Source organism: Channa argus, chromosome 5 (assembly GCF_033026475.1).
Source record: "Channa argus isolate prfri chromosome 5, Channa argus male v1.0, whole genome shotgun sequence".
Classification (NCBI taxonomy): Eukaryota; Metazoa; Chordata; class Actinopteri; order Anabantiformes; family Channidae; genus Channa; species Channa argus.
Window position 1 is genome coordinate 12,083,704 of NC_090201.1, and position 12,585 is coordinate 12,096,288.

Below are 12,585 nucleotides of genomic sequence, written 5' to 3' on the forward strand. Positions count from 1 at the left end.
CTCTGCTAGCACAGTCGGAACTTCAGGCACCAAGTGAAACAAAGTCTACCTTGTTGCGTAGTTCCGCCCACATCTGTAGACCAGAGTCCGCCCCGTGTGAAGCCCTGACTTCCCGCATCAGACGTCGTGAAGCAAACGCTGCCACTGGTCGCGGCCTTCGTAGAAACCCATGAATTGTTTGGGCAGAGACAGAGAATTACGTAAAGCGTCCGATACAACGACGTCTACTTGTGCGTCTGTCGCACCTGTGGAGAAAACAGCCGCTCAACCGGTACGTAACGTACAGTGAGCTGCCGTTTTATCATTACGGAAGAAGTTTCGCACGTAGGCGTACTTTGGTTACTTTGTTCCAGACAAGCTGGATTCGCGGCACAGTCAGGGAACAGTTTGATACCTTTGGCGATGACAATCGCGCTGTCCCACCCTGTAACAGATTAACCGGACGCTCAGCAAAGACGTATGTTGACTTTAGCCACAGTACGTAACGTTACTGATGTACTTAGTTTGCTAACGTGACGGCTAACGTTCAGGTACGCTAACGTTCATTTACTGCTAAGTTAGTGAATTCTTCTAATTTATGCTATTTGCTAGTTTACTAACGTTATAACCGATGTGGTCGTTGTTTAAATGAGTCTTCAGGTGCCATGTTGCTCATCATAATCGAACACGTAACGCTTTTAGTTTTTGGAAGCTACACATGCTAACATTTTTATCGGTGCTATAACATTTGTAATTATGTAACTATAACTTAAAAATTGTATTGTGTGGCTGGCTGGACATGTGTGACCTTACTAATGTGGGAATACATCCAAGTAATGTATGAACATATTAGTAATTAGTAGATTTACAGTGTTTTCACGTGCATATAAATCAGCATAATACTTTATGTTTCGACCATGAAATAAATAGGACAGCGTTGGTGAATAGGTATATTCTCTATCAAGAAGTTACATTAACACCTCTGAAGTCTTTTGCATGTTAAGAGCTGAATTTAGCCTATTTTGATTTTCTAATTAAAAAGATCTGTGATCTTCTCAATAGAAGCCATTTTCCCGTCTCATGGTGTGACATGTGAGTAAAAATGAAATACTATTTACAAGCTTTAGTTAATTCTTTTAAGGCATATTCATGAATAACAATTATTTGATTATTCAAATATTTAATTAGTTCAATGTAGTCAAAGATTTGATATAAGACATATATATATGCTCTATGTCTTATATCAAATCTTTGACTATATTTAATTAGTTCAATGTATCCAAAGATTTGATATAAGACATATATATATGCTCTATGTCTTATATCAAATCTTTGACTACATTGAACTAATTAAATATTTGAATATACGTCAATGTTTTACATCCTAGTAGAGCGGTACTTCTAACTGCACTACGCACCGGCAGGAGAAATGTCAGCGGCAGATGCACCAAAATATAGCAGTGTGGTATTATTTTACTCAGTTGCACAACAAATTTGAGTACTTATTATGTGGGATGAAGCTTTTAATTGCTCTACCAACAGGATTTATGTCACAGTTATTTGGATAAAAAACTTTGTCAAGTGACAAATTATATTAAAATGGCTAGATTGTTTGTAGTTATGCCAAAAGGCTTTGTGCCTTAAGAGTAAAAGTAATATATTTTTTAGAGAATAAACAGTCGCGCCATATTATAATTTTATGTATGTGTATATAATATAGGTTGGCTTGCCCACGATAGTGACATTTTTTTATATTACTATCTATTAACTGTGTTTTAACTTTTCTCATGAATTAGCTAGCTGGTTATTGTCTTCTAAAAACCACAAAGCTTCCTTCCCAGTCTATTTAAGGTTTTCTAATTGTCTGCACAATTTCCTTTTTTCTTTTCAGTACGTCAGCAATGACAGCCAGCACAGCAAACTACCTGTGGTCTTTACAGGATGTCCTTGGTCAAGGGGCTACTGCCAGTGTATACAGAGCACGAAACAAGGCAAGCCACATTAAAAACAAATTCATTATTATAATGCAGTTTTTTTTTCATGGAACAGCACTACGACATCGCTGCTGCATCAACTAAGAGGTTTTAGTCTACTTGGTGGTTGAAAGGCGACTGACTCCAGGATGTGCGATAAGAACAGGCTGTAGCTGCAGCGCGGATGTGTGGGTTGTTTTCGACGTTGTTATAAGGTGCTCTATGTGTTTTGCTGACACAAGGATATGTGTTTGTGTGCAGAGGTCTGGTGAACTGGTAGCAGTCAAAGTGTTTAACATAATGAGCTACAACCGCCCTCATGAGGTCCAGATGAGAGAGTTTGAGATGCTGAGGAAACTTAACCACCTAAATATTGTCAGACTTTATGCTGTGGAAGAGGTAAGACTGCCACTAATGACTTTACAAATACTTAAGTAGATGTGATACAGTCACCCTTCTGCAGTGAGCTGACTGTATCCATTATGCAGGTTAAACATTTTTCCATATTCATGCACAACATTACCTGGAAATGTCTATTTAAAAAGTAATGGATGACCTTTTATGTTGTACAAGACGTAAGAGAAATTCAGAAAAAAAGTGGAGATTTTGCGTGCTGGTTATAAATACAGCATTTTTCCACAATCACTTCACATTACATAAGTTTCTCAGTCTGCCGCTGTGCTGTGAGATAATGAGTGGTGGTAAGTTTGAGTGAGTAAAATGTATCTATTTATTTATTTTTGCTAGTTTTACTTGGCGTTTCCCAGTTTACTGTAAGTTGTTTGTGTTTCACAAACCCCAGCCATCCATACTGGTATTAAAAACGTGAGGAATGCCGTTACTTTAGCTTTCATAGCTACAGAAGCGGTGTCTAGCAGGTGAAAAGATGGGATTTCATTGCTGTCTCTACAACAAACACAGTCTTGTGCACTGCTCATTTAAGACCAGAGGATTACATTCCTGACTATTTCACATGCTGACTTTCTCACATACACACACACACACACCATGCTTATTAATATTAATAACCATTAATATTCTATAATATATGCATATATTATATATATTATATACACTGAGCACAGTTTATTTTCTTACTACTGCATACAGTAAAATAAGAACTCGATCCTTATTCAAACTCTGTTACCTGACCTTCCAAAATAAGCTCAAGCAATAGAGAGAAAATATGACTACTGACCTGCTACATAAACTGTTTATAAATATAAACACTCTGAGTAAACTGGTTACTTACTTACTTACTGTACATATAAAAAGTTGTGAGGAGAAGCAACAAAGGAAGAAGACAAATTTGGTCACACAATAGGAATACTAAACATTTTTATCAAATAGCATTTGGTATCTGATCTTACACTTACACTTACAAGATAGTCAGATAATTTCAAAAACAGGAGCAATAAATAATGTAAATTCAAATTTTTCTTTCCACTTAAAGAAGCTTCTTATTGCTGTGTCTTTAGTTGCCCTCTAAACAGAAGGTACTGGTGATGGAGTATTGCTCAGGAGGAAGTCTGCTCAGCCTCCTGGAAGATCCAGAAAATGCCTTTGGCCTGGTTGAAACAGAGTTCCTTACTGTATTACAGTGTGTAGGTGGGTCTGTGTATCTGATTTTTTTATTTTTTTTTATTTTAATAATTGTTTGGTTTGCTTTGCTGAAATATTCATCCCTGTGCTCTCTTTAGTGCAGGGGATGAACCACCTGCGGGAAAACGGAGTGGTACATCGGGACATTAAGCCAGGCAACATCATGCGACAGGTTAGGGAAGACGGAAAGTCTGTTTATAAGCTGACAGATTTTGGAGCAGCAAGAGAGCTGGAGGATGATGAGAAATTTGTGTCTATCTATGGAACTGAAGAGTATCTGGTAAGTAATCCTACAGAAAAGCTTACTGAACCCGTATTAATGTTATGCAGTTCAAAATTATTTTTTAAAATAAAAATTGATAAAAACAAACACTTTGATGTCTTAGACATTGTGTGTGTTACACATCTGCTTGTTTCTAGACTGGTTAGGCCTCTAGTGATACTGTATATTTGAATAAGGAGAGTTTTTTTCTGGGATTTGGCCTCTGTACATCACAGATGATGGTGGCTCATGAATAATGTAACAAACTAACATAATTACAAAAATAAGTTTTGCCTTTAATACTTAGGCTCTAATAAATATATAGGGAAATGAGGGAGAGAAGAATCATTTATCAAATTTGGTTTTAGGAATTTTTACAGCGCGAGAAAGAGAGGAGACACTGAGAAGATCTGAAAGCAGCATATGATGAAACAGATGTTCCTTATATACCCTTTGCCAAAGCAGGATTAGTTATAAGGAGATTAAACAATTGAGCAAGGAAATGCTGCAAATACAAATCACTTGACTAACCAACAGGCACTAGCTTGTCTACTTTACAGTGACTGTATATGTCTGGCCAAATATAATTTATATTTCCAGCCAACAGCATTACATTATGTCACATCACTGTGTATTGTATGTTTGATATATAAAGGGCGCATATCTTACAAGCTTGTTACCATTGCTACCACAGCTATTACCATTTTTCAAAGTAGGATAATGTAAAGCTTGTAGAGCTGTTCAGCATTAATGCTCCTAAGAATCATGTTAAGTTTTCATGTTCTCCAATAAAAAGAAGAGTCTGTGGCAAAGGTTTCTTGGTGGGGCAAAACACTGCTGAGTATGTGTATCTGTTTGTAGCATCCAGACATGTATGAACGTGCTGTGCTGCGTAAGACTCATCGGAAGTCCTACGGAGTGAATGTTGACCTGTGGAGTATTGGCGTGACATTTTACCAGGCTGCCACTGGCAGTCTTCCTTTTACACCATTTGAAGGACCGCGCAGGAACAAGCCCACCATGTAAGTTAATACATTTGCAGTTTTTATAAAAAGTAAATCAAAAGACATGTATTTCTCATAGGAAGATTGCATTTCACACTCACCCCTTTAGTCGTAGCTATAATAAAGTTATTATTTTATATTGAATTTTACATAATGGATTAAATTGTGACATTGAGTTTGGTCTTAAACGTCTTGCTCTAAGTTCCTTTTTCATCCTGGGATTTTTTGTTTTAATGAATCAGCCATTTTAATTGGGGCAAATGCGTAGGATTTCCCCTTACAGACATTTTGCTGGATGTTTGTTGCTTGTCTGTGAAGGCTGAGGTCATACACAAAATGTTTTTTCTTGTGAAGGTTCAAAATAACCACAGAGAAACCTGTGGGGGCAATAGCTGGAATGCAGCGGTTGGAGCGCGGACCTATAGATTGGAGCCACCACCTCCCTAACAGCTGCCAGCTGTCGCAGTATGTCATTTAATAAAGAGCAGAACATGAATCCCAGTGATTCTGTTATGAGAAAACGGGACACATATTTTTCTTTAATTGTCTCCATCTATAGTATATATCTCTTTCTGTGTCTGTAGGGGCCTGAAGGTTCAGCTAGTTCCAGTGTTAGCAGGTATACTGGAAGCTGACCAGGAGAGGTGCTGGGGATTTGACCAGTTTTTCACAGCCACCACAGATATACTGCAGCGGAAGCCAGTTTACGTCTTCTCTCTGCAACAGGCCATGGCATACTGTATATATATACATCACTACAACACGTAAGTCACATCTGTATCATCACACACATTTTAATAAAACAAAAATAATGCTGTTCATATTGTGAGTGATAGACAATCATCAGATGTGAGATTCTCCCCTGCAGATGACATCAAGACTTAGTAAACCTGTGGGAAAGAAACTGTTCATGACATAACTTGTCCTGTGTGTGAAACCACAGATTCCAAGATTTAAATTGCTGGTTTTCTCTCCCACCCGTGCCTCAAATTTTGATTCAAATTTTATTTTAAAGCTCTTAACCCAGCCTTATCTCAATTAACCCCCTTTGATTTTTAGGTAATTGTAGGAGTTGCCCACCAGTATCTGAGGATAGTATTTAGTTAGATTTTAAAGTAATTCTGGAGCCACAACATGAGCTCAGGGAATATGGTTTGTTTTTCTGGCAGCAGAGACAAACAGGTGGAAGAGGATTGAGGACATAGTGGATCCATGTAAATAAGGTTTTACTACTTGCTGACAACATGACTTTGTTGGTTTACTCCACCAACAAATGCAACATAAAACTCCAGAAATGTGTAGCAAATTTGCAGACTAATTAGGGATGATCAGTATAATACTTTTGATATAGGTTTGTACTAAATTCTAGATTCTATCTTTAATCCTGACTTTCCCTCTCAACAAATTAAATCCCTGCAGCAGGCCTGAGCTCTGTCACATTAGCTAACAGTTCACTTAAATTTTATAGTGATGAAACAGGAATTGTCTCTTCCTCCCTCTCACTCAGGGTGTCAGTCTTCCTTGAGGAGGTGGCATCTCAAACTGGCATAGGAGTTCAACATCAACGTTTGCTGTATCTGGGGCATGATCTGCCACTGGAGGGCAACATGAAGGTGGTCAACCTCCCACATACCTCAGCTGTGAAGCCCCTCATTTTGCTAAACTGTGGACCTGAAGCTAACAGCAGCCCTCCTTTCAGAGAACGTAAGACAAAGAAGACAGAGATGAGTTTGTATTGATCTGATTTTTTTTTCTAGTGAGAGATGAGTTAGTATTGCAAGTATTGCAGTATTGCATTAGGCAATGCCTAATGAAGGCAAGCTACAAAGAGAATTAATCATAATTGAAATAAAGTGTGCAGGCAATGATTCATTCCCAGGTACATCCATAAACCAACACTTTGTTTCTATATATCATATATTGTTGGGCTTCTTCTCTTCTCTGTAGCAGAAACACCGGTCATCCCATCCAGGTTTGATGTCGTAGCAGACTACAACTTCACTAAGGTGTTACTCCATTGCTGGTTTTTTCTCCCACCCATGTCTAACTTTATGTCAATTTTTGATTTGAGTTTGATTCTTTTTTTTTAGCTCTCAACCCAACCTTATCTCATTTAACCCCCTTTTATCTTTAGGTAATTGTAGGAGTTGTCCACCAGTATCTGAAGATAATTAAAGTTTTGCACACACACAGAGAGCTTCTACTGCAAGGATACTACAGCTATATGTAAGACACATGCTAAAACAAATTAAATTAATATTTGTGTCATTGCACGGCATTGTGTCCTTCTCAAGTTATATCATGGCCCCAGGTAAATCTCATTCAGTCTCACTCATTTTTCCTCAGGATGGGGTTACGAAGGGAGTGTGGCGAAAGCATGCACTTTATTAGAATGTTCAACGTTAGAGTGCAGTCTTTCCTCAATGTAGGACACAGGATACAGACCCTGTAAGTTTACACTAAATCAACTTGTGTGAAAAGTGGGAAATGGCTGACTGACTGCCGGTTTGTATGACAAGCATTATGTTACACAGTAAAATGTTAACGTAATCTATTTGTTTCCTTGTTAGATTGTTCATGTTTAAACAAATGTAAAGCATCATTGTCATTATCTAACCTATGAATGTATCCTTTCACCTCTCTCCTCCCATATCTGTTATGCTTTTTAGAGGCCATTACACTTCTGACAACCAAGGTTCAGCTGGTAACAGTCAAAAGCTGAAACTGGTGAGTGCAAATTAACCGTATGTGGTTAGTGGCAGTGGTACTGTGTGGGGAATTGGATTGTGGAAGTTCCCTTTTTTGCTATTTACCATTGTTAACTTATTTATCAGTACTGTATGTATGTTTCTAGCTGTAACAAATTTTACCTTCAAGAAATTAGGATCGTTTTGTCTTTGTTGTTTTAATGGTGATTTTGAATGCTCCACTTTGTGCTGCTGTTAATTTGTTAAGGTGATAGATAATTTTTTTCAACCATTGTGTGACAAATTAGGCAAACTAAAACGAATTACCTTTAGACAAATACTCAGGGTACAAACTTGTGCAGTACAATTAATGATGAGATGTCCTTAGGAAAACAGTGCTAGCAACACGTATACGTGAAAGTACGTGTACATAAAAGTAAAAGGTAAGTAAAAATAAGAAGTACCCTCATTACATGTTTGTAGAGGCAGGCCTACTCGTGTCCAGTAGTCCAAAACTGAACATTTATTGAGTTCCACGTTCCAATTGAGCAGATAACGAATTCATCGAATTCCAGAGTAATTCACACCTACACACTCAACTTTCCACTACTACCTTGTAATCCACATCCGTTAGCTGTAAATAGCTGTAAAAAAAACATTCCTTAATAACTGGTTAGGCAAACTTCAAAAGCATTTATGTGATGCTATTGATGACATCGCCGTTACACTTATACATATCCTTCAGAATTAACGTAACCTTTCAAGAATCAGCCAAAAAATAAATAAAAGCAAAACAGAACAAACGCAGAGAAAACTTCCATTGGCTCACACAATGTTCTTTCTGTATTGTATCTCAATGTATGCTGAATGAAAATGTACACTAATCCAGGTTTGGTGGACTTTGTAACAATATCTTGCTATGGCAGAATAGTTATTTGCTGATTTATCAGGTTTAGAAGTCTATTGCTGACATCTCTGCAGGTCCATGAGCACTTGCCTATATACGCTGCAGGAATCCAAGAGTTTCAGAACCGACTGGAGCACCTGCTGATTCAACAAGCCAAGGTAGCAGAGACCCTGGCTGATGACAAGAGGTAATCTGGGGAAGCAGGGAATGAATAGTCTCATGGGTCTTGATCTTTAAACATGTTGTTTGTTTCTCATTAGTTGTCAGAAGATGGAGGTGCTGCTGCAGAAGATAACAGCAATACATCAGCAATATCGTAAAGACAGACTTACTGGAAGTATGTGTGTCTTTGTTCTCATAATGTGTACTGTACTATAATATTAGTTAATATTTATATTCCTGGTACAATTGAGAGAACATTGTCCTATTTTCACCACAGAGTTGGCATATAATGATGAACAAATCCACAAGTTTGAGAAGTGAGTATGCGTCTTTGACTATAGATTTGTGTGTCTACGCGTGTGTTCTACTTACCCCACCTGTGGGTGTGGTAATCTGAGCTCTCCTCTTAATCTACTTGTCACTCGTCCTTTTTCAGAATCCACCTGTCGAACCATATTAAGCGAGTGAAATCGCTCTTCAGAGAAGAATGTATTCAGAAATACAAAGAACTTTTGGACTCAACCAGAAACTGGAGCAGGTTCTTACTTAACATATATATTTATGGTCCAAACATTGCAATCTTTGCCCCAGATTTACTTTAGCTATGTTATTCCCAAACCTCTTGACTATTTACAGTTTGATAACTGTGTTTTTGTTTTAACAGTCACACACTCTGCAGACTTACAAATGAATATGGTAGCCTACACTGTCACGGGTCATATCACTCTTTTTAACAAAGTGATATTTAGATTACAGATTTTATTAGACTTAGGTTTTCAGTTCTAGATTTTTTTTAATTTTACAGTGTCGCTTGTTCGAGTCTGGCAAAGGACCTTTGTTGCATGTCATAAACTGTCCTTTTACTTATGTCTATCAAAAAAACTAAAGACTCAAATGTCAAATGACAAGGGGGTGTGTGTGACCTATGTTCTATTCTGTTGTGCTAAAATTTATTTATTTATTTATTTGGTAAAATATCTAATTAATTTATACCAATGAATATATTGATTTCAAATGTAGAACTTACTCTTATCTATGAGGTCTTGTGTATTTATAAAGGAAGACTCAAAGTCTCACATAACAAGAAGCAGGGTCAGATGTTCCAAACTAAAGCAAACTATGCCAGACACAAACAAACATGAACAACAGTACTGCATAAAAGTTTTTAAGAATGAATTGATTAAGGTCTGTAAAATAAAAAGGTTTTAGGTTTGTGTAAAATTTGACGTTAAAAGAAAAAAAACAACTTTTTCTGCCAACACATTTTTTGCTCATTTAAAAGTAGCCAATATGATAATGTAACTGAATACCATTTTTCATAACAGTGTTTTACTTGAGATCCAGACCCGACTGCGTGAATTCAGCTCTTTGTCTACAGACTTGTTGGCAGACCTGGAGATGAGTGAGCCGCACCAGAATAAGGTCAGAAATTCACTTTCAATACCTGACCTAAATCTGAACATTGTAATATTTCTGTTAGTGGAAACCCCAAGTCTCTGCCAACGTACATGATGTTTGTGGTCTTTCAATTCATTGTTTATGCTTGATTAATCTGGTTGTGATCTTAATGATTTATGGAGAATGTGCAATGCAGTGATGCAACATCTATTTTGTACTCAGATTTTGGACAAACTACTTTTCGCTCTGCAGTCAAGAGTAGGACAAGTGCCTGGAATCCCACCCATGGACAAGGACAAAATGGTCTCTAGGTGTGTGTCTATGTTGCATGTGTAGTGTGTGTGCATATAAGATAGAGATAACATCTGATAACCTCTTACTTTGTTCTAGGATGCACCATCTGAAGGAGGAAATGGAGATTTTGGTGAGGGAACTACAGTGTAACAACAGCATTATAGAGAGGTCAGTTCAATTACTTCCTGTCTAGACATTTCTGTGTCACACCTGTGACCTGTGTATTCACTAGGTGAAACAGTACAATGTTAATTGATTGTGTTTCTTTTGTTGTTTAGTCTGGGAGGAGAGGATTCTGAAGCCAGTTTGGAGTCAAATCTGGCCAGACCTTCTACATTGTGACATATGTACAGCGTCTTAGCAAATAAATCCACATACAACCTGTGACAAACACCTCATTTTAAATTACTTTAATCAGCAGTTATGGCAATGTAATGGATCTTCATTTAAAGACAAGCTGCTGTTGGTGTCATATGAAAAGGAGGCAACTGAAGACAACAAACATGTTTGTTAAGAGATAAGATGCACAGAATAGAGTAGGAGGAAGGGCTATTGATGATTTTTTTATTTATTTTTTTAAAATCTGTGTGTGTGGTTACCAACTGAGTACAGCAGTTCAATACAAACCTCATTAATTCCTTATTGTTATTGTATTTTTAATAGGTTGCCACGTTGATGGACTATCAGGATAAAGGAAATTAATGCAATGTTAGCTGCTTGAGTGTTTTCTCAGGCTGTGTTTCTTGTATGTCCCACAGAAGATTTAAGTTAACCAGAATGATGCTATCACTGTCTGTGCATTTATGTGTCTTGGATGAAGCAGGCTTGTCTTATCTGTTGTCTATTTCAGTCAAACTTGTAACTTCCTGTCTAGATTTACTTTGTAAATATGTAAGTATAAATGCTATGAATGTGACTGTCTGTGCAGTGCTGTAGTTTATTAGTGTCTTCTAGTGTGTGTAATTGTGATCATAATTTATTTCTCAGTATGTTATTGCAGTTTTCACCCTAAAAGAGAAGAACAACACCAGGGGAAACTCAGCATTCACCACAGCATCTAGTAACAGTCCCGTGACTGTTCATAAATGTACTGTATGAAATTAAATTACCCATTGTGGTTTACAATGAAGGGAAATCCCAGTGTTTGCTAATAGATGCTTAAAAAGTGATAAGGGTGGCAAAAAATGTGAATTATATTTGACTTTTACTTTACCTATAAACGTTTCCATATTTTTAAAATCTAATTTGTTTTGTCTTGAGAAATCATCAATCATTTGATGAAGTAATGGTAGACTGAAAAGTGAAAGTAAAAGCCATTTCATGTCCCCTCTTGTAAAGTGAGATTATAACTTTTAGTCAATATGAATCACCATATTTTAAAAAGTCAGTAAGTTCACAAATGACTTTAGTAACTACACTTTCACAGTCACTGTTTATTCAGATTACTTTCAGTGTTAAACTTTGAGTTATTGTAATATGTTTTTTCAAAATGAAAGGTCTCAAAACAGAAAACAAGTAGCTGCTGTGACATTTAAAATAATGAAACTGAGTTTTTTCTGTGGGTCTGTGTAGGAGTGTGTGAGTGTCCTAAGGGGGGTTTCTCAAGGGGGCAAGCCTAACGTGCTGGCCTTTGTGGTTTTGTGAAAGTCATATGACGTGCTTTTGGCAACGCGGAAAATTTGGGTTCCTACACAAACAAGTGTGACACTGTTTTAATCATTACATTTTTCACTCCTCTACATCTGAATAGTATTAATGTTTATAGTCCTTGCTGTGACAGTCCTGTTGCTGTTATGGGTCTTTGCTATTGACATATTTGGTTGATCTGTTGTGTAGTTAAGTAGGAATACAACACCACAAAAGTAATAAGTTGATTACATTATAAAAGTAAGGCCCTGGTACAACTTGTTGCTCTTTAATATTGTCATACGACATTTTAATAGAGTTTGGCCTAGTATGTAAATAGGGAACGTATAGTAAATGTTAGTGTTCTGTACGTTATGCTGCTGCTTAGCAGCCACCAGTCTTGTAGTCTTAAGATTCTTCATCTGTGACTGGGGTTTTACGCCATGTCATTCTAATCTACTTTTAGTGCAGGTGGTTTTAGAAGATCATATTATGACTAGTTCAGGAGTAAATAGCTAAAAGCAACACGAATATTACAGTGAGGTCTCCGCGAATTATCAATTTTCATGTGAATTAGTGCTCACTAATTCATCTCGAAGTGCCAAAATAAAACCCGAAATTTGAAGCAGGGATGTGTGCGCGCTCGCTTGGATTTAATGGAGCGCGCCCCCGGCATGAGCCGACGAGTACC

General features: G+C 37.3%; 1 protein-coding gene across 14 annotated transcripts; it reads left to right on the plus strand.

Annotated features, from left to right (window-relative positions):
• The first annotated feature begins 62 nt into the window (after nucleotides 1-62).
• Nucleotides 63-11,397, plus strand: ikbke (inhibitor of nuclear factor kappa B kinase subunit epsilon). 14 transcript variants are annotated; one of them, XM_067504345.1, is made up of 22 exons: nucleotides 63-271; nucleotides 1,022-1,071; nucleotides 1,871-1,970; nucleotides 2,214-2,351; nucleotides 3,431-3,560; nucleotides 3,653-3,834; nucleotides 4,678-4,838; nucleotides 5,175-5,285; nucleotides 5,405-5,584; nucleotides 6,328-6,524; nucleotides 6,768-6,826; nucleotides 6,955-7,046; nucleotides 7,167-7,268; nucleotides 7,490-7,547; nucleotides 8,489-8,601; nucleotides 8,675-8,751; nucleotides 8,854-8,893; nucleotides 9,013-9,114; nucleotides 9,902-9,998; nucleotides 10,197-10,285; nucleotides 10,365-10,436; nucleotides 10,547-11,397. In XM_067504345.1, the coding sequence occupies exons 1-22, from the start codon at nucleotides 170-172 to the stop codon at nucleotides 10,608-10,610; spliced, it is 2,316 nt and encodes a 771-aa protein (XP_067360446.1). In that variant the 5' UTR covers nucleotides 63-169; the 3' UTR covers nucleotides 10,611-11,397. The 14 variants fall into 14 exon arrangements, with proteins under 14 accessions (XP_067360446.1, XP_067360448.1, XP_067360458.1 ...); XM_067504346.1 differs by having other exon boundaries at nucleotides 117-477; XM_067504349.1 differs by having other exon boundaries at nucleotides 118-530.
• Nucleotides 11,398-12,585: the final 1,188 nt, after the last annotated feature.